This window comes from Acanthisitta chloris, unplaced genomic scaffold (genome assembly GCF_000695815.1).
Source record: "Acanthisitta chloris isolate BGI_N310 unplaced genomic scaffold, ASM69581v1 scaffold22632, whole genome shotgun sequence".
In the NCBI taxonomy this organism is placed as follows: domain Eukaryota; kingdom Metazoa; phylum Chordata; class Aves; order Passeriformes; family Acanthisittidae; genus Acanthisitta; species Acanthisitta chloris.
The window spans coordinates 1-23,814 of record NW_008660178.1 but is presented as its reverse complement, the minus strand read 5'-3'; the positions used below and the strand labels follow the sequence as shown (position 1 = coordinate 23,814).

The 23,814-nt window shown below is 39.6% G+C and overlaps 1 protein-coding gene across 1 annotated transcript in view; it reads right to left on the bottom strand.

Annotated features, from left to right (window-relative positions):
• Nucleotides 1–23,399, bottom strand: part of CYTH3 (cytohesin 3) — a 46,529-nt gene extending 23,130 nt beyond the window's left edge. Inside the window, exon 1 of the mRNA XM_009069731.1 lies at nucleotides 23,306–23,399. Coding sequence (XP_009067979.1) covers nucleotides 23,306–23,399 — 94 coding nt within the window. The remainder of the gene's footprint in view (nucleotides 1–23,305) is intronic.
• Between the last annotated feature and the right edge of the window lie 415 nt (nucleotides 23,400–23,814).

The window sequence follows — 23,814 nt, the reverse complement described above, 5'->3', positions numbered from 1 at the left end:
ATCCTACCCACTCCTAAAAATTCCTTGCATGCAAATAGTGGTGAGATCCTTTTCACATCAAACCTTATAAACACACGTGCCTACATCCCATCTTTGTCTCACATGTATACTCTAAGATCTTAAATCAAAGCTCAAGAGATTTTATGCCTATGCACACACTATATACACACACATACCACAAATATTCCAACTAGTTAGCTGAGGACTGACAGCCCCAAAAAATTAAGTCTGTTACCCACTGCTGATTATAAAAAAGGCAAACTGTGTATAATCACTCTCTTAGCTAGGAAGCATGCTCAGATATCCTTAGACATTTCTTCAGTTTTGTAGGTGAAATCACATTAAAATGTTGCTGTACCAGTGTAAGAGTTCTGAATTTTTTAACTTTTTGCCACAGCAGACACCTGGTAACTCTCACCTTCACTGGCAACTGGAAATGCTAGTCAGAAAATAATCTCCAAGCATTAAATCTTTACAATTCACAAGTAGTGCTTAATTTTACTTCAAGCTCAGTTACAAAATCTTTGGATTAGCTGCTACCACAAACCCTTCCCAAAGCTGCACATCAGTGAGTGATGCTGGAGTTTCTGCTTCCCTACCCTACCATGCAGTGAAGGCTTCCTGGAACAGGTTTGGAGTATGCAGAACAAGTGAATCTGCTTTTCAGAATCAACACAAATTGTGACAGTTTTCTATGCTCAACCAACCCACCAAAGCAAAGATATCAAACACCTCAGCCCTTTTCCTACAGCATCCAAAGACTGTCTGCTCTGTTTTTCCCTCTCCTCTGATCACAGCCACAGCACAGACAACTCTCACAGTATAATTAATGATGCTGTTAGACAAAAAGGAAATAAACTAAATGGAGTCAGACTGCCTTCTGCATTAGCAAATAGCATCAAGTATCTATGTGCCAGATGCAAGACAAGAAAGGTCTGCTGGAAGAGAAGATTCTACACTTGGAGAGCACTTTAATGCACATTAATGCCATATCTTTAATAATGGTATTAATATCAGAACCAACAGATTCCCTGTCTTTTGATAAGAATAAAAGAATCAGGATATAACTGAGTGGGAATTACAGTACTGCTCAGCTTCCAGTACAGTCAGGATTTTACTTCCTCTCACACTACCAGCACAGGGAAGGGATCAGAGAATCACAGAGCGTTAAGGGGTTGGAATGGACCTTACAGATCATCTAGTTTCAAACCCCCTCGTCACAGGCAGGGACACCTCCCACCAGAGCAGGTTGCTCAGGGCCTTATCCAGCCTGGCTTTGAACACTGCCAGGGTTGGGGCAACCACAGCCTCCCTGGGCAACCTGGGACGGGGTCTCAATCACCCTCACAGGGAAAAACTTCTTCCTAGGATCTAGCCTAAATTTCCCATCTTTCAATTTATACCCATTACTCCTTGTCCTATCACTGCAGGTCCTAACCAAGAGTTCCTCTCCAGTTTCCCTTAGGCCCTTCAGACACTGGAAAGTTGCTATAAGGACTCCACACAAGCTTCTCTTCTGCAAACTGAACAGCCCCAACTTTCTCGGCCTGTCTTTGTAGTGGAGATGCTCCAGTCCTCTTATCAACCCCTCAGTGACTGACTTATCAGAACAACTACTGTCCCTGTTGTTTTGTTTCTGTGCCTTAAACCAAAATTTAAGAGCATTTCTGTGTTTCAGTGAAGGCTTTTGAAATATTAACATTGGAGAACAACACACCACAGTGCATCAAAACATCTTTACAGTCTTAATCAAATATTGCAGGTACATGGCAAGTGAAGATCTGCCCTGGCAAGACCCCTCCCATAACCACCCCTTTGCCTCCAGCAGCAGAACACTTCTGCTTTTTCAACCTTGTGTTCACATAATCCTCCACACAGAAGAGCTCAAAGAGCACATATTATGTATTAACCAATTTTCTGGCTGTCCTCTCGGAGTCATTTCTACCTTTTTTTTTTTTGTCTTTCACCAATCTAAACACAAAGTAGACAGGATGGGAGGAGTTTGCATGAACATTTAAATACTAAAGAAGAACAAAAGCATTTCAGTACGGTGAACAAGCTGCAGCTGCAGAATGCTTTCATGCTATCTTCTAATCTTTAAATAAAGACAATGTTCTAATGTAAGTCATTGCTGTGAAAACCTTTCAGCTTACAGGGAGAGGTTTCCTTTCGCTACAACTTCAGAGCTTCAGCTACTACTAAATAGAAAGTAAATATACCTACTGATATTTTATTTACAAGCAACAAAGTTGTTCAAAGTACAAATCATATTCTTGGCCAAGTAGAAAGAAACAAAAACACCATAAATGTTGTCATACTCCTATTACTACTACTAGCAACACAACAAAAAATAGGAAGACATTTAATATATTCTAACTTGGCCTGTAGAGCTCAATTACTGTAACTGATCTAGATGTACTTAAATGAATATCCTGCAAACAAACACTTACTGGAATACACACTTTTAATACAGGTCTGTTTACTATAACATGTCAAGATAAAACAGAGTGCAGCTCTGATTTTCTGCCACAGAAATCAGCATATTGTCCATCAGGTGTGATGCCACTTCGATAAATAATTTTTCACTATGGACAGCCCATGTACAATATCCACACAGGAGCATTATCCCACAACTCTCAAGACATAAGAAGCATTTTTGAGCAAGTAGGTATTAGAAAAAGGCTTTCTCAGCTTGAGAAATAATTGCAATAAATCAGCTTGCAATAAAGTCCCACAGATTTGAGAAAATTCGGAGCAAATCCCGCAACAGGAGACAGAAACCTTGTACTTCGAGTCCATAACCCTGATACTTTCATCTTTTTCAGTAGCAAAATTTACCTCTTTTCCAGCTTTTCAATGGTATTACATGAACCGAAACTTCTGTGTTTAACTTCCCTTATTAGCCTTTTGATTGCCAGTCACCAGCCAAAGTGTACAGAAATCTCACGTGATCCCTACAAATGACTTCAGAGTTCAGTCCCTCAAGAGGACACAGTCAAACAATCCACAGCCAGCAGAAAGCAAACATCTAACGACATCTGATAGACAAAACACTAATTCTGTAATCCCAGCTATGAAGCAACACAACTCTCTGGCTCTCATTGCTCAACTAACTTTTTGGTTTCATAAAGATAAATATTTTCCTTCTTCTGTGTCAGTCCCAAACTAAGGGTCTTAAGCATTTGCATTCCAAGCAAAGAACAGTTAGATGTAATTTAATTTTGCTGCAGTTGAAACATCTTGCAAGTGTAAAGATGTTTACACAATGCAAGGCTGAAAACTAAACAAACCTACTCTCGCCCATGCACAGAATGGGCAGACATGTTTCTTCTGGCCTTTACAATAATATACACTAATCTCTGAGAACAAATCTGATTGTCTCAGGACATTTGCATCAACGGATATTCTCAGGCTGTTCTCTCTTCCTTTCCCTCTACATGCTCCCTTTTTAAAAACTTGATTGTAGGAACATTTTCCAGCTTTCAGACAAGATGTATAAACAAAGCTGTGACCACTTGTGGCTATTAAAAATTCCATAGAAGTTTTCGTAGGAGGACATCCTTCTCAATAGATTCACTTCACATGGCAGAAACAAACTGTATCTGCATTAAATCCAATCAGTAGAACTAGCTCAATTGGTTGCTTCCTTCTTTTTACTGTGTGATTTAGTGACTGCTGAGCATCTTCTAACGAAGGAGCAATCACACTTTCCGTAAGAGAGGAAACAATCCTGTACACAATATCCTTTCACACACAAAAACTTACCAGTTGGTGGTATGAGGAATTTAGGACAGAATCCATGGCTTGCAGAGTTATTCTGAGAGTTTTCAGTCACGAGGGACTCTGTGGCCAGAAAGCACATTAGTGGCCAAACCCAGAGGAGAACCTCCAACACACATCCCTCGTTCATTGTTTAGCTGCTGGAAATCATATCATTACAAGACGTTCCTGAACTCATTTTTCACTCTAGGATAAGGAGATGCTTTAAAAGCAAGCTATAGTTAAGATATTATCTTTTGGGCTTCTAATAATATGGGGTAGAACCATAACAATATTAATCCTACTACCACATAAAAATACATTTTCAGGAATTTAGAGGAAATAGTTTCCCTCTGACATGACCTGCTAAACCTTTGAGATTTGTTTCTTTTACTTCCACTGCAAAGTAGGTTTATTATATCAGTGATATACAACTGTGTGTGGGTTTTTTAAGAACAAGTAAAAGCATAAAAAATTGGAAATATGAAATAGATTTTTATGCTATACAGAAAAGGTCCAGCAGGGTAATTGTACCACCAAGTGTGAAATCGTCTCTTGTAAAAAAACAAACAGTATTTATTATAATCCATAAAAATGAATTCAAATAAGGCAAGATTATGTTTTTGTCCTGGTCAGAAATAGCCATACATAATTTAATTAGTGCTAACATCTCCAGTCAAGCACAAAGTAGGCAGTTGCAAAACTGTGCAAAATCGGGTCCAGATAACACCGATTTGGAGGGAAGGAAAAAAGAAATTCAACCCACAGATTTTACCTGTCTCCCAAAAAACATGTGATTTCAGGTGTGACAAGACAAGTCCTGCATGGTACCTGCTCCAAGCACAAAGGGAAGAGGAGTGTCTAGCAGCAGCATATGTGGCTTTACAAACCGTGTGTAGAGAACACGAGCAACAACAGCTGTGCAGTGCACGGACAGAGTACAAAGGCTTCCCAAAGCTCTCGCATGAGCTGCTAATCCTCGCTGCTAGCTATTAGTTGCCCTTCTTAACGGCACTAAAGCACAAATAGGTGCAGTACAGCAACTTCCACATCTCCACCTTGCTACACAGTGATAGCCACAGAAACTGGAGAGGCACCTCCCTTGCTTCAGCTCCTAATTATGCCACTGACACAGATCCTGCCCATTACAAAGCAGGGTGTGTTTAAGTTAATGAGTATGTCTTTTTTACTCTCCATGCTCTGGCTCTTCTTATGAACAAGCAGTCCTGAAGGTCAGGATTACATTACATTTACCTACTTTACATTTTATAGTCAATACTGTGTTTTTATTTCATCATTTTGATGTATTTCCATTAGGAAACCAAGTGTTTTGCAACGACTAAATAAAGAACTACTTTTAAGCAAATAAATAAGGAGCATCACTTGGGGAGGAAGAAGAAAAACCACCCAGGGATGAGCTCTGAGCAAGATTTCAGAGGCAGTGAGTTGGTACAGGCTGCTGTATGTTCCTTCATTGCTTTGCCACTCAATGCCTGGATCCTGGTTTTTACGGGCTTGTTTTTTCTCGGTTTAGCAGGACAAATGGTTTCACCAAGGGACCACAGAATTGCCCAACCCAAAGCAACAGGCACAGCAGACACCTTTGGCAGCAGGGAGGTACAGGGACAGCAACTCCCTGATCTCAGGCAGCCCTAAGACCAGCTAAGCTCAGCCCCAAAACCCCACCCTTACAGGCTGTATTCTCTCAATCCTGAAAGTAGTTCAACCTGATATTAAAAATAGATAAGCATGGATTTCCTTTTAGAAGCATTTTTCTTTTGAAGTCACTCTACTCTTGCTTCAAGATCAGAATATGCTTCTAGGCCAACTTTTCTCTCTAAAATATGTAAATACAAATTACTGAATATGAAAAGAAAGCAGAGTTTAACTGAATATTCTAAGTCTCTTACCCAAATACATTAATACTCACATTAATAATATAAAGTGTTAAAATATGCATGGCCATGCATATTTAAGAAGCGCAGAAAAAATTTATGCTAGCTAATGTGGAAATTAAAAAGGGAGACATTGACCACACTGTAGTGTATGTGTCTCAGAGAGGGCTAGGAACAGATTAGCACAGATACAGGAAATACTATCCAATATAACATGCCCCTTCATTAGCATCAGTTACCAATTACTATTCAAGAATTCTGGTGAATCACCATTCTGATTCCTGTGTTTCAGCTACACACTGCCACACTATCACATCTTAGCATCACAGTCCTCTTTCAGCACAGTAACACAGAAGTAACGTGGGACAAATGCAATGCTGCAGTGCCAAGCACTGTAAGGAAAAAGTCCTGCATTGTCCTGCTGGTTTAGGGACAGTGCAGCATTTATATTGCCTTAAACTTTTCTTACTCAGCTTTCAGCTTTTTAACAAAATGACTGTATCTGATTTCTCTTCTGCACAGCAAATAATGGGGAGGGGTGATCAGAATCAGCTTTGTGTAGCAATACTAACAGTATAAATACAGATACTACCCCCCTCCAAAAAGAAAAGGCCTTCAGCCTTTTCTCTGCACTGCATCAAATCAACAAAACACTGTCAAACAGAAACAAATTATTCTCTTCCCCTCCTCAATATGTATGCTGCAAGGCAGAGTCTCACAGATAGATAATTTTGGGAGAACTCAGTAATCATTTTCTCCCTGTGGAGCATTTGTATGTGCAAAACTGCAGAAACAAATGGGGAGCTCATGTAGTGCCAGAGCAGAAATCAGATTTTCTCTGATGTTTGCATTTGAAAGCCTTTACTTATAGTATATTACATTACAGTATGCATTAACACAAATTTAGTCTTTCTAGAGAGAAAGCCTGTAAATTCTGAATTTCTTTTGTACATTTTCATGACATGATCCGGGCCAGGAACATTTTAGCATCCCCAAGCAAGAGAATAATCCCACAGTAACACCAGGAGAGGCCACAGATAACAGCTGATAGAATGTAACATACCCATTTGCAATGCAGAACAGCTACTTTTTAAGTGGGAGTCTTGGGAAGGAAATCAGAGTTCCCCCTCAACACTGTCTAGAAGGTGAAAGGAACAGATCACCCTGCCAACTATGCACAGCATAGCTAAGTGGCACATTACAGATATCATGTCTTCAACTGAAACCCTTCACTCATTACAGCCCAAAGAAAGGGCAGCAAAAGAGCAGTGATTTTGCTTGCCTGCAGCAAGAAGAGAAAACTCTGAAATTAAAATGTGTAGATGCAATTGCTTTTCAAGAGTAAGATATTTTAAGCCATAAAAGAGAAGCAAGATGTACCTTTAACTTGAGGCATTTATGTTTTCGCCCAATAAAAGTGTAGTGTATTACTCCATAGAATTATACAAAGAATTGCATGGAAAGGGACTGGATGACAGCACAGTTCCCTTCTGACTGAGCCAAGCATACAGCCAACACTGACTGTAATTAAAAAACACTTTAGCTTTAAGCCACTCTTTGAAATGGGAGAGTGACCTGCACAGTCTGCTGATGGAAAACAGGTCTAACAAGTGGAAGACCATACTGATTGGAAAGCTGGATTGCTGGAACTACTGCTGCCACTGACCAGTTATTTGGCTCTGTGTTCACTTCAGGGTTTGGAATGATTCCTACCAACTCTGCAGAGTGTTGAGGCAAAGTTCAAACTACTGACAGGAGAGCAAATACCCTCTGTCAACTTTTTTTCCTTGTCAGTCAAGACAGGACTCTCTCCCAACAATGCCAAGGAGAATGTGTGGATGAAAAGGAAAGCAGGGACACTCCATCTCCCACTGACACACAACTCTCAGCAGTCCCTGAGAACAACTGGACTAACCACAGATGTCCTGCTGCCAATCCAGACTCCTTTCAGCTTTGAGATCCAAGCACCACAGACCAAGGATGGGACAACTCCTTCTGAAAGCAGAAACTATTTCATCATACCTTGGCTGAGGAAGAGGCAAACAGGAACACCCTGATTCCTTCAGCTTTTGAAATGTTATGAGAAGGAAAAAAAAGAACAAAATTGTAGCAATGTGTTTCAGCTTTATCCTTACGAAACGGCTGTTTCCCACATCACCCCCAGGTACTGGGAGAAGGAAACGGTTGGCTGGCATGCACCTACATTTTTTCCTAGGATAGACCTTGGAAAATAGACTTGAAAAGCAAACACACCAGAGTAGTAGCAGACATTCCTGTCAGATCCATTTCGAGTAGCAGCATGGAAAATTGACAGGAATGTCGCTGAGCAGCTGCAGGAGGGTCCCGGAGCCCAGACCCTGCGGCTGCCGCCAGCAATACCCCTGAATCCTGCTCAATATTCAGGCACAGCTCATCAGACCTACTGCGTTCCCAGCAAAACAGTTGGGGCTCAGACAGTCTTTCTATCATAAATTTCCAGTAACGTCTACCCTTGGCAATAAGGGATCCGCTCGCAGTGCTGCTCCCATTAGCAGAGAGCATTAGCGGCTGCTTGCCGGCTGTTCCTAAAACACACAATCCAACCTTCAGAAAAACCAAGGCAAAGTTCATTTTCCCCCTTCCCTCATCCCTGCCTTACACAGCTCTGGAGTTAGATTTCAGAACAGTATTTATTGCAGAAGCTTTCTATTTATTCATTTTCCAGGATCAGCTGCACACTGAAGGAGGTGGAGCAGTTGCTGGATTTGAAAGCAATTCCTTCTCTGAACAATGTCTCCAAAGGCAGCTACAGAGCCACACAGGACTGCTCATCCATCAAATAACTGCTCAAGTAGCACTTACATTCCCTCAAAACAAGGCAAATTCCAGGATGCACAACCCTGTGCACAATAGGATGCCTAATGTTGTGTAAGCCTTTGACATTCCTGCAGTCTCCTCCAAAAAAGTAACCCTGATACCTGCTATGGAAACCACTGAGCTGCAGTACTTGGAGAGAAACACACTATAGGTAATACAGTATTTTGCTTTTTGGCTATCTTAGGCTTGAATTGCTCCAGTTTCTTACTATTACATCAACAGGCCCATTGGCCACATGCCCTGTACTCTGAGAGGGCACTAAGAGAATTTATTCATACATTTGTTAGTGAAGGAATAGTAAGGCTTAGTTTAAGACTGCAAAGCATTTTCAGATTCCTTAGAAGAGAGTATACTTAGCTTTTGTGAATTGTTGTTTGCCATCACACCATGAAACAATTAGCTTGACAGGTCACTAATCCAGATATAAAAGAGCTTTTTATCTGGTCCACTGATAAGAAGTCTGGCTGGATGGATCCACTTATTGTAAGGTCAACCCCCTGGTCTCTCATTCTTTGCTTGGCAAAAGACCATCAGCAGTTCATACCAAACCTGGCTCACCAGACTTCCAAAATAGAGCACATTCAGCATCTCCTGGAATCCTTGTAAGTGCAGACATAAGTTATACACTACAAAAAGACTTTTCATACTCCAAGCAGACCTTCTGGCATTCTGATCAAAAACTCATTTGAATAAATACATTCTTCCTACTCAAACTTTCCCTAAGTGTTTCAACCAAACCTGCTAAAATATTACATTGCCTTTTCTAAGCTGTTTTTCCTGCCCCATACTGGCAGAATCACTGCATTCCTTCCAGAGATCAGTGAAAAATAATCTGAACACATAATCTTTTGTACTTTATTTTCAAATAATCATTTTTTCTCTGCTAAGTACTTAACAAGGGAAAAAAATCATATCCCTACAACTTCAAAGATCTAAGTAATTCAGTTTTATTACTCTCAATGTCTCTGACTTACAGCATATAAAAATCAGCATTTTCCCTGAAAACATAAGCAACTAACTGGCATTCAACCCTCAACCTCTTTTTCAATCCACCAGCTCCCACTGCTCCTATTAATAAACATTCTTTCTCAGATTTCCACTTCATCCTGCCATGCTCAAATAGGAAACATTTTTGTTGACTGAGAAACAATTCAGTAGAACCAAATGTTTTAGTTCTGCTACCCCTCAACACGACATAAAAAGGTAACAATAAAAGCTATCACTTCCTAAATGAGGAACACCTACATGATTTTTTCACCTTCAGATACCAGTTCCATGGACAACCTGGTTAGATGTAACCTCTGCCAAGCACATTTCCAGAGGTAGTGTCTTGCTCAGAGCAGTGCTCTACCTGGCACCAGCTCTCACCATACAAAGACAAACTCTGTTAGAAGGCTGAAAAAAATCTGCCTCATATTAACATACTTGCAATCCTCCTAAATTTGCCTTAGGGCCACCAGAAATACCAAGTTGTCACTTCTGCTAAGCAGTCTGTAGCAACATTGCCAGAGACTCTGCCAACACAGCTCTCACAATAAGGAGTGGGAAAACTTATTAACGCAGTTTAGAAATTCTTCTGAATTTCACAAACAGGGACAATGCAGCAGCAAGTACAGAACACCTGGAGAATACCATGCAAGGATAAACTCCTTGTTTTAAGTATTTCTCAACCACTGAGAAAAGTGGTTGGTAATAAAAGCAGTGGCACTAGTAAAGCATAGATTGTTGTCACCAATAATCATATAGTCCTGACAGCCTGTATCTAGGCAGGCTGCAGTCCACAGCCCACTCCAAAATCATACAAAAACTAGCTCTAAAAGATTCTTCAACCACAGCATCTGTTCTATCATCTTTTCAATGTCTTTATAAAGTTGACCTTGAAACTTTGTTGGAAGTATTTGAAGCTCAACCAGAACACCCACGTGCCCTTGACCAGAACACTCCAGTGCCAACTGACCCTGCAGATGTTTAACCAGTATGTCCAAATGTGCATGAGCTGGTTCTGAAAGATTACATTGTGATCCTCTTAAAAAAAAAAAAAAAGAGTCAACAAAAATCACTGCTATGAACTTTTAATTAGGCTGTTGGATTCCATTAGATCTGACTGCAAGTATTTTATCATGAAGTTTACAACCGATAAGACAAATGGAAGCATCTAATTTTTCTTTTTCCTGACAGTTCTTCCTCAAAAAAGTCTTACTATATGCCAAATAACCTCAAAGCACAATTAATTAAAAACTATCAATACAAGTCTGGCCATCCTGCATTATCCTAGCCAAGAATGTACGAACATTAAATCTTATCATAAATTTTTCATTTTAAATTCCAGATTGGTCACTAATGAAACCTAAAAGCGTTTTCTACTGATTCAATGATGATGTACATGCTTTCACTAAATACTGAAGCATGCAGCTCTGCACAGCACACAAAATGTGCTCATACTAAATAGATGACATATTTTCCATAAGAAGTAGCAGCAATGGAAAATGACAACTTATACAGAGCTGCAGAATATAATCAGGACATTGTTCATTAATGTCTGCCACCACTGTTAACTCTATCCCAGAAAGTCTCAAGAGGAAGCTAGATATAGTAGCAGAAGCTGATGAACTTCCAACTGCAAAGGGTGGGAGAGAAAGGAAGCAGACTGATTAGTTGAATGGATTTATTGTATGCACATATTCTATGCTAAAACCCTCTATCTACTTTAACATAAATTTTTTTGAGTCATTTGACTGTTCACAATTCAAATACAGGAAAATGCTAAAAGTCTCAAGAGGAAGCTAGATATAGTAGCAGAAGCTGATGAACTTCCAACTGCAAAGGGTGGGAGAGAAAGGAAGCAGACTGATTAGTTGAATGGATTTATTGTATGCACATATTCTATGCTAAAACCCTCTATCTACTTTAACATAAATTTTTTTGAGTCATTTGACTGTTCACAATTCAAATACAGGAAAATGCTATCAGGCTAACTTTGTTCAGCTTTTGAAACCCTTTCTTCAAAATGTAAAATGAGGTAGTGAAAAGCCAAAACTTTGCTAAATTGTCATGCTATTATTTCTCAAATGTGAGAAGGACCTTTTGATGTTCTCCCATCACATTAGAAAATCATCTCCTAAGTCCATATGAGCTCCACAGAAAAACACAATGCAGTTACAGTTGAAATGCACTGTTTTCTCTCTAAGATGCAAGACATTATCATACTACTTTCTCCAGTTTAGCTGGCAGATTTATTCTCAAGCCACAAATATTTTCTGAATTTTCCTTGCCATAAATACAGCCAAATTGTTAAAACAAATCAGTAAGCAGAGCTTCACATTCTAGTTGCTGTAGCTTAATAGTCTTTGACATTGGCAGAGTCTACATACAACCAACTCTGCAAAATGCACTGTAAATTGACCTGCACTTCAAGAAAACAATTAACTGAAAAGAGACTCCTTTAGGCTCCTCACAATTCAAATAAAGTTCACAAACTTTAAAAATTGGGAGAAAAGAACTCTGACTACCATTCTTATAAAACAAAGACAAAATGCAGCAGTGGTTATTTAATCACTGCAATGCCAAAGAGAAAAAGAAAAAGAGGGACAGCAAATTATTTGCCCAACAGTCATTTAAAAAGAAGATAAAACAAACAGAAGATAAAAAACACAACTGTCTGGGAGAGGAAACAATCTGACTAAAGCCCAAACACAGGTACACAGTATACACCACCCAATGCAGTAGCAAAGTGTCATCACTTGCTTAATTAAACAGAAGAAACACATGCCAATTAAAAACAGTCCAGTGTCATTTCTCATTGCCACTCATCCATAGGCTACATCAGTCCTGCCACCAAAACAAAATCCTCATCCTTACTACTGGCATTGGTGACCATGTTCAAGAGCTCCAAACCTGACTGAAACATTTCACATCACTATAAAGACATCACTGTTAATTTTTGCATGGCGATTGGTTTGTGTTAAAGTGTTTTGCCTTCAAAGCACAGTGTTTGTCCACATTTCACTTCCACTTTGAAATCACAGATCAGCTCCTACTAGCTCAGGAAGGAAAATAAGCTGTTGTTGCTGTTCTGTTCTAGCACTGTGGGGCAGAGTGCCAAACAGTCCTGCAGCCAACAGACTGACCACAAATCTGTCTCCTTTCTTTTTTTTCCCTCCAATAAAAAAATTAATTTTAACAACCAATTAAGGCACATGGAAAGGAATGCACTGCCCAAGATTATGTTTGAGATGGTAGTTGTGTTTTAAAATTCATGTCACTGTCACTAGTAATAGAAGTGACTTATATAGTTTAAGCTAGCTCTTCCAGTCAATCAGGATTTATAATTTGTATCTATTGTTATTAAACTTACTAAATCAGACTGGAGTAATTACAAACTGATTGAGCAATGACATTCAGAACTAAAGACCTGGAGTAACTCTGAAATTCAGGTAGCCATTTGATGGACTCCATCAAGTTTGGAATGACGATCTGGAAAGGAAGCAGACACCCAACAGACAGCACATTTCTACACCAGCATCCCTTGCCTCAGGTAACTAAAGAACAGGATGATTGGCTACAGTTATAAAGAAACCTAAGAAATATGAGCTTTTAACAAGAAACAAACTATTTTGAAGGGAAAAAAAGAATGTATTATTTTGATCATCATCAACTATTCTCATCATTCCATATCCCTGCTGTACTGCTCACTTATTTCATTTAATCTCAATCCAAGGCATCATCTACAGACTTGGAGGCACCAATATTCCAAAGGTAAACCAAACTCTGCAGAAGAATATTAGGCTACTTCCCTCCTTAGGCTTTGTAAATCAAAGTCTAGCAAAACACAGCATAAGTGAAATTAGTAAAATCAACCTGTATTATATACTCTACATTGCAGCATTACAGATTGTACCAATACTTTAAAGACAGCAAAGAAGTTCATTTTAACTAAAACCTTGTACTATGAATGGGAACAGGGTGTTTTCCATGTGAAAGCCCAGCCATCTTCCCACTCCAACCAGCTAACTTCATTTGTGTTTTAAAAACAAACCCAAACCCCTCAGATGACTTAAAGTCTACGGCAAAATCCGAAGGCGTTTTAAGTATTTCAGGATGGGATTTATGGCAGAGTTCTGAAATGGATACTCCTAGTTCCTGTTGCTTTTACTGGAATATTTTTATAGAGAGTCACTTTTTTTCCCACCCTACCCTTTTCCTTTACTGAGTTTCCACACAATAACTCAGATGTGACCATCACCGGACATCTGAGCAACAATAAAAACTCTACAGCTGGATCCTGTATTAGTCGCAGCTGCACAGGATCTTGGGCTGCCTTCAGCAAACTGCAGAGCCAATAGGAAAACAGTAGGAGAATTTCTTTTAGCAGTTTACGTTTGAATAAATTGTTTCTCCATATGCTCCTAAAATGAACTATTTTACTATTTGATTCAAACTGAAGTTATTCTATTTTTCACTCCTTTTCAAAAAAAAAAAAAAAAAAGAAATACAGAAAATTTAAAAACTTCCTTCTTCAAAAACCTTTACTACAAAATGCCAGAGAATAATCATCTCCATATGCTCTTTCAAGTCTAACATACCACAATGGATAGATCTGCCAAGTCCACCCACCCACAGGCTTCATAAACTTGAGAGTATTATTTGTATTTAATTTGGATTACCAATTTTGCCCAACCTTTCCCCTTCATAACATGTTACTTTTTCAGCATTACTATACAGGTAGAAGATATAAAAGGAGAATAAGTTTGCAGCAAAATAAGAACAGCAACATAACTTAAGACTCCCCTTATTTTGAAGAAAAGTGAATTCACATCAGAAGGACTTGAACTATTCTTTTTAAGTTTGCTCTTATAAAATCACCTCATCTTTTAAAACATTCATGTGACACTATGTCATTTATTGGTACAAGACCAGGACTAAACACTACAGTCTTTCCAGCTTACATTGCACAAAATGAGAGTGAAGAAAGTTATATGTATTCTGACTTTAAACAAAAAAAATCACCGGGGGTAGGGAAGTTTCCTCCCAGATACTTAAAAAAGGAAAGTTACTATATTTAATGCACAAAAATCCAGTACCTATAGCCAAAAAATAATCAACTCCATATGCTCTGTTTATCTGTCCTTGCTAAAACATGTACAGCAAACTGAAACATCACCAGCTGCCTAGAAGGGCTGACCTCATGTAGTACATAGAAGAGAGGCTTAAGACCCAGACTCAGATTCTCAGATTACAGAATTAATCAGCAACACCTACACAAAGGATAAACTAGTCACATACCTGAAATCTTTTCATTCTCCCTTCTGTAACTGCAAATGTTTTCCCAGACACAACAGCCATTTCCCTCAACTTTGACTAACCTTGGCTACCAGTTTCAACTTCCACTTAGGAAATAGTTTCTATACAAACTGTAATTCAGGAATAGCAGCACAAATGATAAGAGATGGTGGGAGAACAAGCATAGATATTCTCCATGTCCCCAGATGAATACTGGATGCTGCTTAAAAATGCTGCAGCTACATGATATGATAATCTTAATAACAGAAACAGTACAGTAGGTCAAAACTGACTTGCAAAAGAGCAAGTGAAATAACAATAAAGTCTATAAAACAGTTATTTTGAGTCTATAAACATGTAATTCCATAATATGGACTATCCATTTAGACATTTATATGACAGATACCACATACAAATGAGGTTTCCCCAATTAGTGTGTACTGGGGTTACAAAAAACAAGACCAAACCAAGGATTACTTCAGCCTGATAGAAGCTCTTGAAGGCACACTCCTGGAATATTAAGTGCTTGTTTTGGGTGGGTCCCAGGCAGAACCCTTTCAGCTAAAAGAAAAAATAAAAAGAATAAAATAATCTAAAAATTAGAAGCAAAAATAAGGAAAATGTAAAGGCAGAAGCACAAAACAATATGCTGACACACATTGACCTACTCCATGCAATAAACTTCAGAGATCTTTTCACAGATCTATTACAATGGACCATCAGCCCACACAGTGTGCACACAGCAGCTCCTACATGGGCAACCAGAACCAGAGGAGCACTGGCCATGGACAAGCATGAGATCAGGTCCCTTGGTCTCCTCAAGACAGAATGAGAATGGTCCTGTGCAGGACCAAGCCTGTCCTGTATATACTAGGGAGTTCCATGGTCAGAAAATGCATTTAACTTGCTACGTTCTTCCCAAGGAATGGAGTTTCTCCTTAACAGTGTCACCATCTCTTCTTACAGCCACTTTGGGTTAACCTCAACTCCCTGGGAAAATTCTCCCCACACATCCCCTATATGGCCAGTTACAAGACACTGAAACAAACCATGCAGCAGCTTTACAAATTCAGAACTTGCATTTGCAAGTGGTCAAAGTTGTACTCAGAGCACAGAGCCTGGTGGGAAAATTCCTCCTCAGTGCAATAGATGACTGGGCAGGAAGTTCATTAGTCCAAACTTACATGAGCAAGAAGGGGGAAAAAAGAAAGAATCTGACTACTGAATATAAGAAATGCTGCTTCAAGCAATCACAATCACATTTATTCAATCCCTATAAATGCAATGCAGCTACAAATGTCCCTTTTGACAATTCCCCCTCTTTTGTAATAGGGCAACAGGATCTGTTTATGTCAGAGTTTGACTCTCCAGACAACACTGCCTGTGAACTAAACAAGGACCTTATTAAGGAAGGCGATATCTACAGTACATGAAAGCAAAAATGTAACAGCAAATAGGCTCTTGAATACTTGGAATTCAACAAGAAAACAGCATGAATGGTATTTTGCAATATGAACCAGATATTAAAAACACACATTTTTAAAATCTCTATTCCAGAAGTTACACTGAGTATTAATGAGGCAGCTGTACAAAAATGCAGAGGTGACTCATTAAGTGATTACATCTCACAGTTCCTCTTAGAGAAAACAGTACAAGGCAGTTGCCTTACTTGCATATGCTAATTTTTTCAGCCTTTTTTTGTGCATGCTTGTGTGTGAGAACAAGAGTGAGCACAAGGAAGATTGGACATTTCTTTCCCCACCCATCAGCTCCTGCTGCCAAAGTACGCCTAGTACAGCGCTCAATTTCAATCTAATTTGCCTGAGGAGTAGATATTTCTTCAAGCTGTGTGAGAACTGGTAGCTGGATAGAAGAGCCACTAAAATGAATTCCCACAGTTATTGTTAGCATCTTCCATACCCCGAGAGTCAGCACACTTGTGTTTCATCATTTCCACACAGCTTTCTTGTTTTGTTAGGAAACTCTATGTATTTCATCTAAAAATCAACACTGGTTTCTCCTCTTGTATTAAGGACCTTCCATCTGCAAAGAACAGCAGCAGCTCCTCAAAATCCAACCCAGCCCTTGGACATGACAGTGAAAGCCAGACTTGAATTCAGATTCCACTTGCACAAAAGGACTGATCTATTCTCACTGAAGAATTTTCATATGGAATTCAGAAGAACCGGTAGCTAATACTGTTTCAGTAATCTGGCCTTGCTGGGACAACTTCCATTGGGTTGCTAAATAACAGCATCAGCTTCAGTTCTTGCATACACCTGGCATAAGATAACTCTTTCTTTTTATAATAAACATCTGAAAATGAGGCTAATTAGTAAAACCACACTAAGAAGCTCAACCTGTTGAAAAAAATCAGATCAAAGATCTTCAGTACTCCAAATCCTAGATGAGATTCTGATTTAGATTTCACAAGGTTCCAGCATGCAACATTTCCTGTTAACTCCATGGAATCCTACCAAATTATTCAAACACTTTCTTCCTAGGAAATACTAGATAATGCTTGTGCTTGTCTTTCAACATGTCAACTTTCACTGGCAAACCTACTCATTTATATCACACCTATGTATATCAGAACTTCAATGAAACTGTGGAAGCAGCTATGCATCACTTTATTTTCCTTAAATAAAACATTTTATTACCAAATAATGTGCTTAAAGAACCTCAGCAAGTAATGAAATAAATGTGACACAGATGTTCAAAAAAAAAGAGAGAGAGAGAACAAGAATGTTTTTACTTCATAGCAACCAAATAGGTCAAGCCATTTCCTTCTTCAGGCAAATCTCAGAGGACCACAAAACACATGGTTTTCTAGTGGATTTTGTGTGTCTACTCCACAAAGAGGAAACACTGCTGTCCAAAAAATTTGCAAGACTAAATTTTCCCATGAAATTCTTGAAATTAAAAGAAGGAAGTCATATGCAATTAAAACCAATTTGCTAATGTTAGAATTATACAAATGGCATAAATAGACTTTTACTAAGTCCTATACTTTTCCTGTAAAATATATTGCTTTAAAAGAATGAGCAGTGAAGAAGTCAGAAATACCAACGTTACATCTGTTCACACAATTTTTCTTCCTGTAAAGCTTAGAGTAAAACATCACATGTTCTTCACTTCCCTGGGATCCCACTCTGCCAGTTCTGACAGGTTTCCCTAATAAACCAGCTGCTAAGGACTTATCTTTATCCTCTGTGAATTAAGCACATGGTCAGTATGTCCAAATTCTTCACTAAAATTAATGCAATCCTTTCGTATGTGCTTAAGAACTCACAAACTGCAGGGAGACAAAGGGAAGGAGACATCATTATCATTTTACTTGTAAAAAAGGAGGAAAAAATCCACGTAGATTCACTCGATCATCACAAAATGCTAACCAACATGCTGGCTAGCCCCATACAGAAGTCTACAGAAAACACCATGTGTGATCCCATAACCAGATAAAATCAATTTGTGTGTTCAAACAGCAGAACTAATATTGCACAGGAGAATGTCACTTATTTCAGAACTTCGAGACACGAACTGTTTCGATACTTTTGCATTGCGCTTTTACTGCCATTTTTATTACAACTTCTCTACAGACTGTTTTGTAAGGAAGAATAAATTACAGCATCTCCCAATTTACTTGTCAGTAACCACTGGGGATGTCAGCGTGCGTCCACAGACATCACAAAAGGAAGTGGGTGGAAACAACATTAAGAGCTCTGTTTTAGACTCATTAGGCTTAAGATGACAATTACACAATTTTAAGATGTCAAACAAGCCAACATTTTAGCTGGGACAGATGGTACTGGATCCAGAGCACAGGGTATCTGCTGTGAGTCATCAATTTAAATATGATGGTTCCATTTTTATTTGCAAATTTGATTATCCAGAAACAAGAAATAGAGGAGAACATTAAACCAAGCACAGATTCCTGCAGATCTTCACAAATAAAAAGTTGGAAGCAGAAAGATCATCTTCCGAATGAAAAAGCAAGTAACAAGACAGGAGGCGGAGGAGAGAACAGTCAAAGCTGTCAAAAAAAAACAAGAGCAAAATTTCAAAAAGAAAAATATAGTAAACAGTACTAGAGGTAGCTGGCAGGACACAGAGGAGGAAGGGAATGTACGAGTACAAGGGGTCAGAACAAGTATGGAAAGGACCTAGGATGAACCTCCAGGAGATACTTTTGACAGTGACTGAAAACAGCTCATGCAATGACTTTCAGTAGGAAAAGAGATGGAGTGGTAGTTCAAACATGGGGCAAAGCTGGGGTGTAAAAAGAACCAGACTAAGGCTTGTTTGTATTGGGAGAGAAAAGAAGGCAGAAAAAGGCATCAGCAGGTAAGATGGAGCTACAGTTTAAGTGAAACACGTGTTTCAAACCTTCTGGTTGTACTAGGAAATGAGAACTTATAGGACAAAAAGATGGCAAACAGAATCACAGAGCAGTTTTGGTTAGAAAGTACCTTAAAACTCATCTCATTCCATCCCCTGCCACGTGCAGAGACACTTTCCACTAGCCCAGGTTGCTCCAAGCCCCATCCAACCTGGCCTGGAACACTCCCAGGGATGGAGCAGCCACAGCTTCTCTGGGCAACCTGTGCCAGTGCCTCACCACCCTCATTGTGAAGAATGTCTTCCTAAAAATCTAATCTGTCTACCCTCTTTCAGTTTAAAGCCATTACCACTTGTACTCTCACTACACAACCTTGTAAAAAGAAGAAACTGGAAGAAAGCCAGGGGTTTTTTTTCCATCTTCCCTTGAAAAAGCATTCAAAATCCTATAAAGAAAGAAGGGGAGTCAATAAATATGAGATTGAGAAATTTGATGTGAACTGCAGAATATATCTTGAAAAACAGCGTCCAGCCTCACGTTCTGTAGCCCTTCCATTGGAGAAAGCTCTTCTAACTCCACTGATATTAAAAGACTGCAATATCCATTTGGTAACAGTAGCCCATGGGGACCCCACTTTCACGTGGCTATTACTATGATTCCCAGACATTGTTCTTCAAAGCAGGTTCTGTTCCTGTAAGGAAATCCTACAGCTTTCTTTCCTAGATGGAATAGTACAGACAGATGCTGTTATAGGCACACTGCTCCCCTAAATCCATGGTGTGCTTACATTGCTGAGCACGTCACCAAATACCATTATATAACAATACATCCAGTTTGGCAACCAACAACCTCTGGAAATTCTATCAGCAAAAATTTCATGTTTTCTTCCAAGTCACAGCTAAAAATATTGAACATTAGGCTAAGAAAAAGCTTAATGTGTTACTGCAATTAAACCCATTTTCTGGTATCACCAAAAATAACTAATATTTACAACATAATTATTAGCATTTTCTTATGACATTTTTTACTGCAGTGATAACAGATTAAATGGGTTTGGGCTAAAAATTAAGATCCTACTGAGCTGACAGGTAATTCATACAAACAAGAGATTAGTTTAGCATAAAGCAATATTTATTTACCAAAAAGAAACAGCATGAGGCTCTGCTGGCTGGTAAATGTCTATTTATGTAATTTAGTTTTTTGTGCTCTATCTCTGTATCTGCTCTTTTTCTCTCCCTAGAACCAATCCCTGTGGTTGGTCTAACACTCAGGTGGATTTTTATATTCTTGGTATATCCCCAGAGTGATATTTAAAACCACAAGTTCTCCTCTAAAAGACTTTAGGGACAACCATCTAAAACTACTGGTACAAGTTATCCACTTTGATGACTAGGGAGTGAAATATATTTAATATTCTTCTGTGCTAAATCATATTTGTTTATAGTAAAAGAAACTCATAAAATAAGAAAACATGCAGAATTAGTGTTAAATACAGAGCAAATGTCTGAAACCATGAGGAGACCACATGGCCTCTGCAATCTTTAACGTCTACCTTTGAAAGATACCACAGTGTGAAAAGAACAGATGAGGCAGCACATGTCTGAATTTATAACACAGACGTATTTAATGAATTTGAAAACATGTTTTCTGAGAAAGAATCTGGGGTGTTTGCTACATTTAACAGCTTCTACCTGTGAATGGGCAACTGCTCTGCCCTGCAGAAGAAGAGAAGTCATCTTGCTAAACCTGGTTTGGCAGCAAACCCATTCTTCCGAGTCCTCTGTGAGATGATCTGGTCTCTCGGTCTAGTTCCTTGTGAAGAGCTGTCTACATTCTGTCTACATAACAGACCCAACGTGCTACCTGGCACCACTGCTGGCAACGCAGCCAACAACTAACAGAGCTTGGCAACTGCACTGCTCTCTCTCCCAGGAAAACCTTCATTGTTCAGAAACAAAGCACAGTGTTTGGGGAACAGTAGAGAAACCTCAGTGCCATAATTAGTGCCATCGTTTGGTCTATTTGGTCAAGTAGAAGCAGGATTTTAACCTTTTGGCAGGTCAGTTTAGAGTTCTTTGTAGAGACAGCTTAAAACAAACATAGAGAAGTTGGCAAGGACTCGATCTTGCACAAGAGGAATGGCACAGAACTGAATCTGGGGTCTAGAAAGCTGCTGCACAACCAGGATCAAACCCAGAAAACAAGCAGAAGTATCATCCTGTGCCTGCAGCACTGACTACTGATACATTTTGACCTCACATAGAAGATAGGCACTGACTGTTTCACACCGCTGGCTGCCAAAGGCACTACTGAACGTGAGGATCCCATGCCACTGGCACCACCACCACCCAACTGTGAGCCTGGAAGAAAAGCCTTGGTCAAATCACACAAGATGTGGTTTTAAACCAAGTGAGGAGAGGGAGAAGTTTCCTGGACTATGGGAACCACAGAGATATTTCAATCAGAACACAAAGGGAAGTTGAGACAAACGCCAACTGACTCGGATCATATCACATCAATAATCCATGCGCAGAGCCTCTGCTGAAATCAATGGGAGGCTTGTGCCTAAGTGGATTGTATAATATAAATGCACAGCCCTGTTTAGGCTTCCACATGCTCAAGAGAAAGAGGTACTGAGAACAATTCCCTTAATTAACATTTCTCTTCCATCAACTGCTTCTAAAATAATAAATTCTAAGTTTACACAGCTCTGCTTTAGTTCACAGTTTTTATCAGAGGTGGTAAAACAACTGACCCCATTTGACAAATAAGGGAGCTGAAGCATAGGATGCAAATTAAACCGAAGAGCAGCACTGAACTGGGAATAGCAGCTTACCTTCTGAATCACAGTTTAATGTCCTAGATATTTACATGCTTATCTAGTTCAAGTCTCTAATTAGGGTGACTCTGTGCAGTCCCCAAATAATTCTGCATACTTCCTAAGGTACCTGTGCACACAATATGCTTATCTCTAAGAGCATCCCACTCAACAATGCTAATTTTCTGAGGATTTTGAATGTCCTGCAGAGGTTCAAAACACTGGACTGTCCTCCTCAGACTCCCCTGGGGCACCAAGGGAGTCTCACTGCTCTGATAGCACAAGTCTCATTGCTCAGCAGCAAGAAAGGGTTTTAAAACTGGCCATCAAATCCACACTTTCCACATGCTTTCTGTTAAAGAGGAAAAAAAAGAGGGAAAAAACCCAAACCAACTTGCAATTCAAAACACCAATTCATTAGCTGGAAACGACCTAACTCATCCTGCAGTTCCAAATTCACAGCAATGTCTAAGAAAAAGCAAGACTGGATGTCTATTCATGAAGCAGTGCAATACTCACAAGAAGTGAGTGCAAAATGTCAAATACACCAATTGAACAAAAATTTCCAGTCTTATCAGTCTGCAATTGTTTTACAGTGAAGCCAAGTAAGAAGGAACATAAACTATCCTGTAATTTGAAGTCATAAATAATAGTTTCACTTGCATGCTAGGTACAGATCTAGCTTCACCTACAGAACCAGTCGTCGGCTAAATACAGACCATCTCCCCCTGAGGTCCTGAGTATGTTTCCCCCCGTGAAAATCCAACTTTGAAATGCTTAACATCTTATGTAAGATTGATTTAGCAATACATCCACTGTCTCGTTTACATCTTACACGTGATTAAGTCCTATATTACATAGGTCAGTGCCAGCCACAAACATGTTCATTTCCCTTAACTACAGATGCAAGTCCATAATACCGTGGAAATAACATATTTTGAGTTAAATGAGCTTTCTGGTCTTTACAATTACAGTGTTCAACTGCTTTGAATAATAACTTTTCAGGACTGGTTTGTTTTGTCTTTTGTTTTCCTTTTTCAGTTTTTTTTCTAAGGAGTTATGTCTATCCCTGACAAAAGGAGCAGAAACGCTGCTGAGAAATGGCCACACTTCCTAAGGACTGCTTGAAGAATTATTTTTCTGATTCATCACAGCATTATTTTTTCAAGTTGTCAAAACAAACACCACACCCACTTGATTTCCGAGTTCTAGGTAATTATATTTAGAATTAGCAAGCACCCTGCAACTATTAATCATACCAGGTTTACCCATTACTTTACCTATTTAGAGATGTGCCAGTGCATTCACACACAGCCCGTTTAGCATTTTAAGACGAACCCTCATCCCTTTGCTCTGTACCATCACGGCACAGACGGTCACAGACACGGAATATAGGGCAGGCCACGCGGTCGATCCCTCTGCCCCAGGGCAGGATCAGCTCCTGCTCAGCCATTATCGCTGATGATACACAAGAACTGGTTATTTCAGGCAGCAGCTTTACACACGCACATTACAAATTGAAGGAGGGGAGCGTGTGGCACGTCTGCAGCGCCTTAAACGGGGACAGCGCTCAAGCCGCTCTCCAAAAGAGAAAAAAAATTACAAACACAAAAGCTTCCCCAGCATGCGAGTCCGGATTTTCTGAAAGTAGGACCTGGCACGGGTTAGCGCCGCTGCCTCCCGAACAGTTCACCTCGTTTAAACTGGCTGAGCCGCCCCGCGATGATGGGGGTGACACGGGCGAACAGAGCCCTCGCACAGCTTCATTACTCCTTTCGCTGCCAGGCACGGACTTCGGGGTATCTTCCCCCTTCCCTCGCCCAGCAGGCGAGCGGGCAGCGAGCAGCGCTGTCACCGCAGCGGGAGCG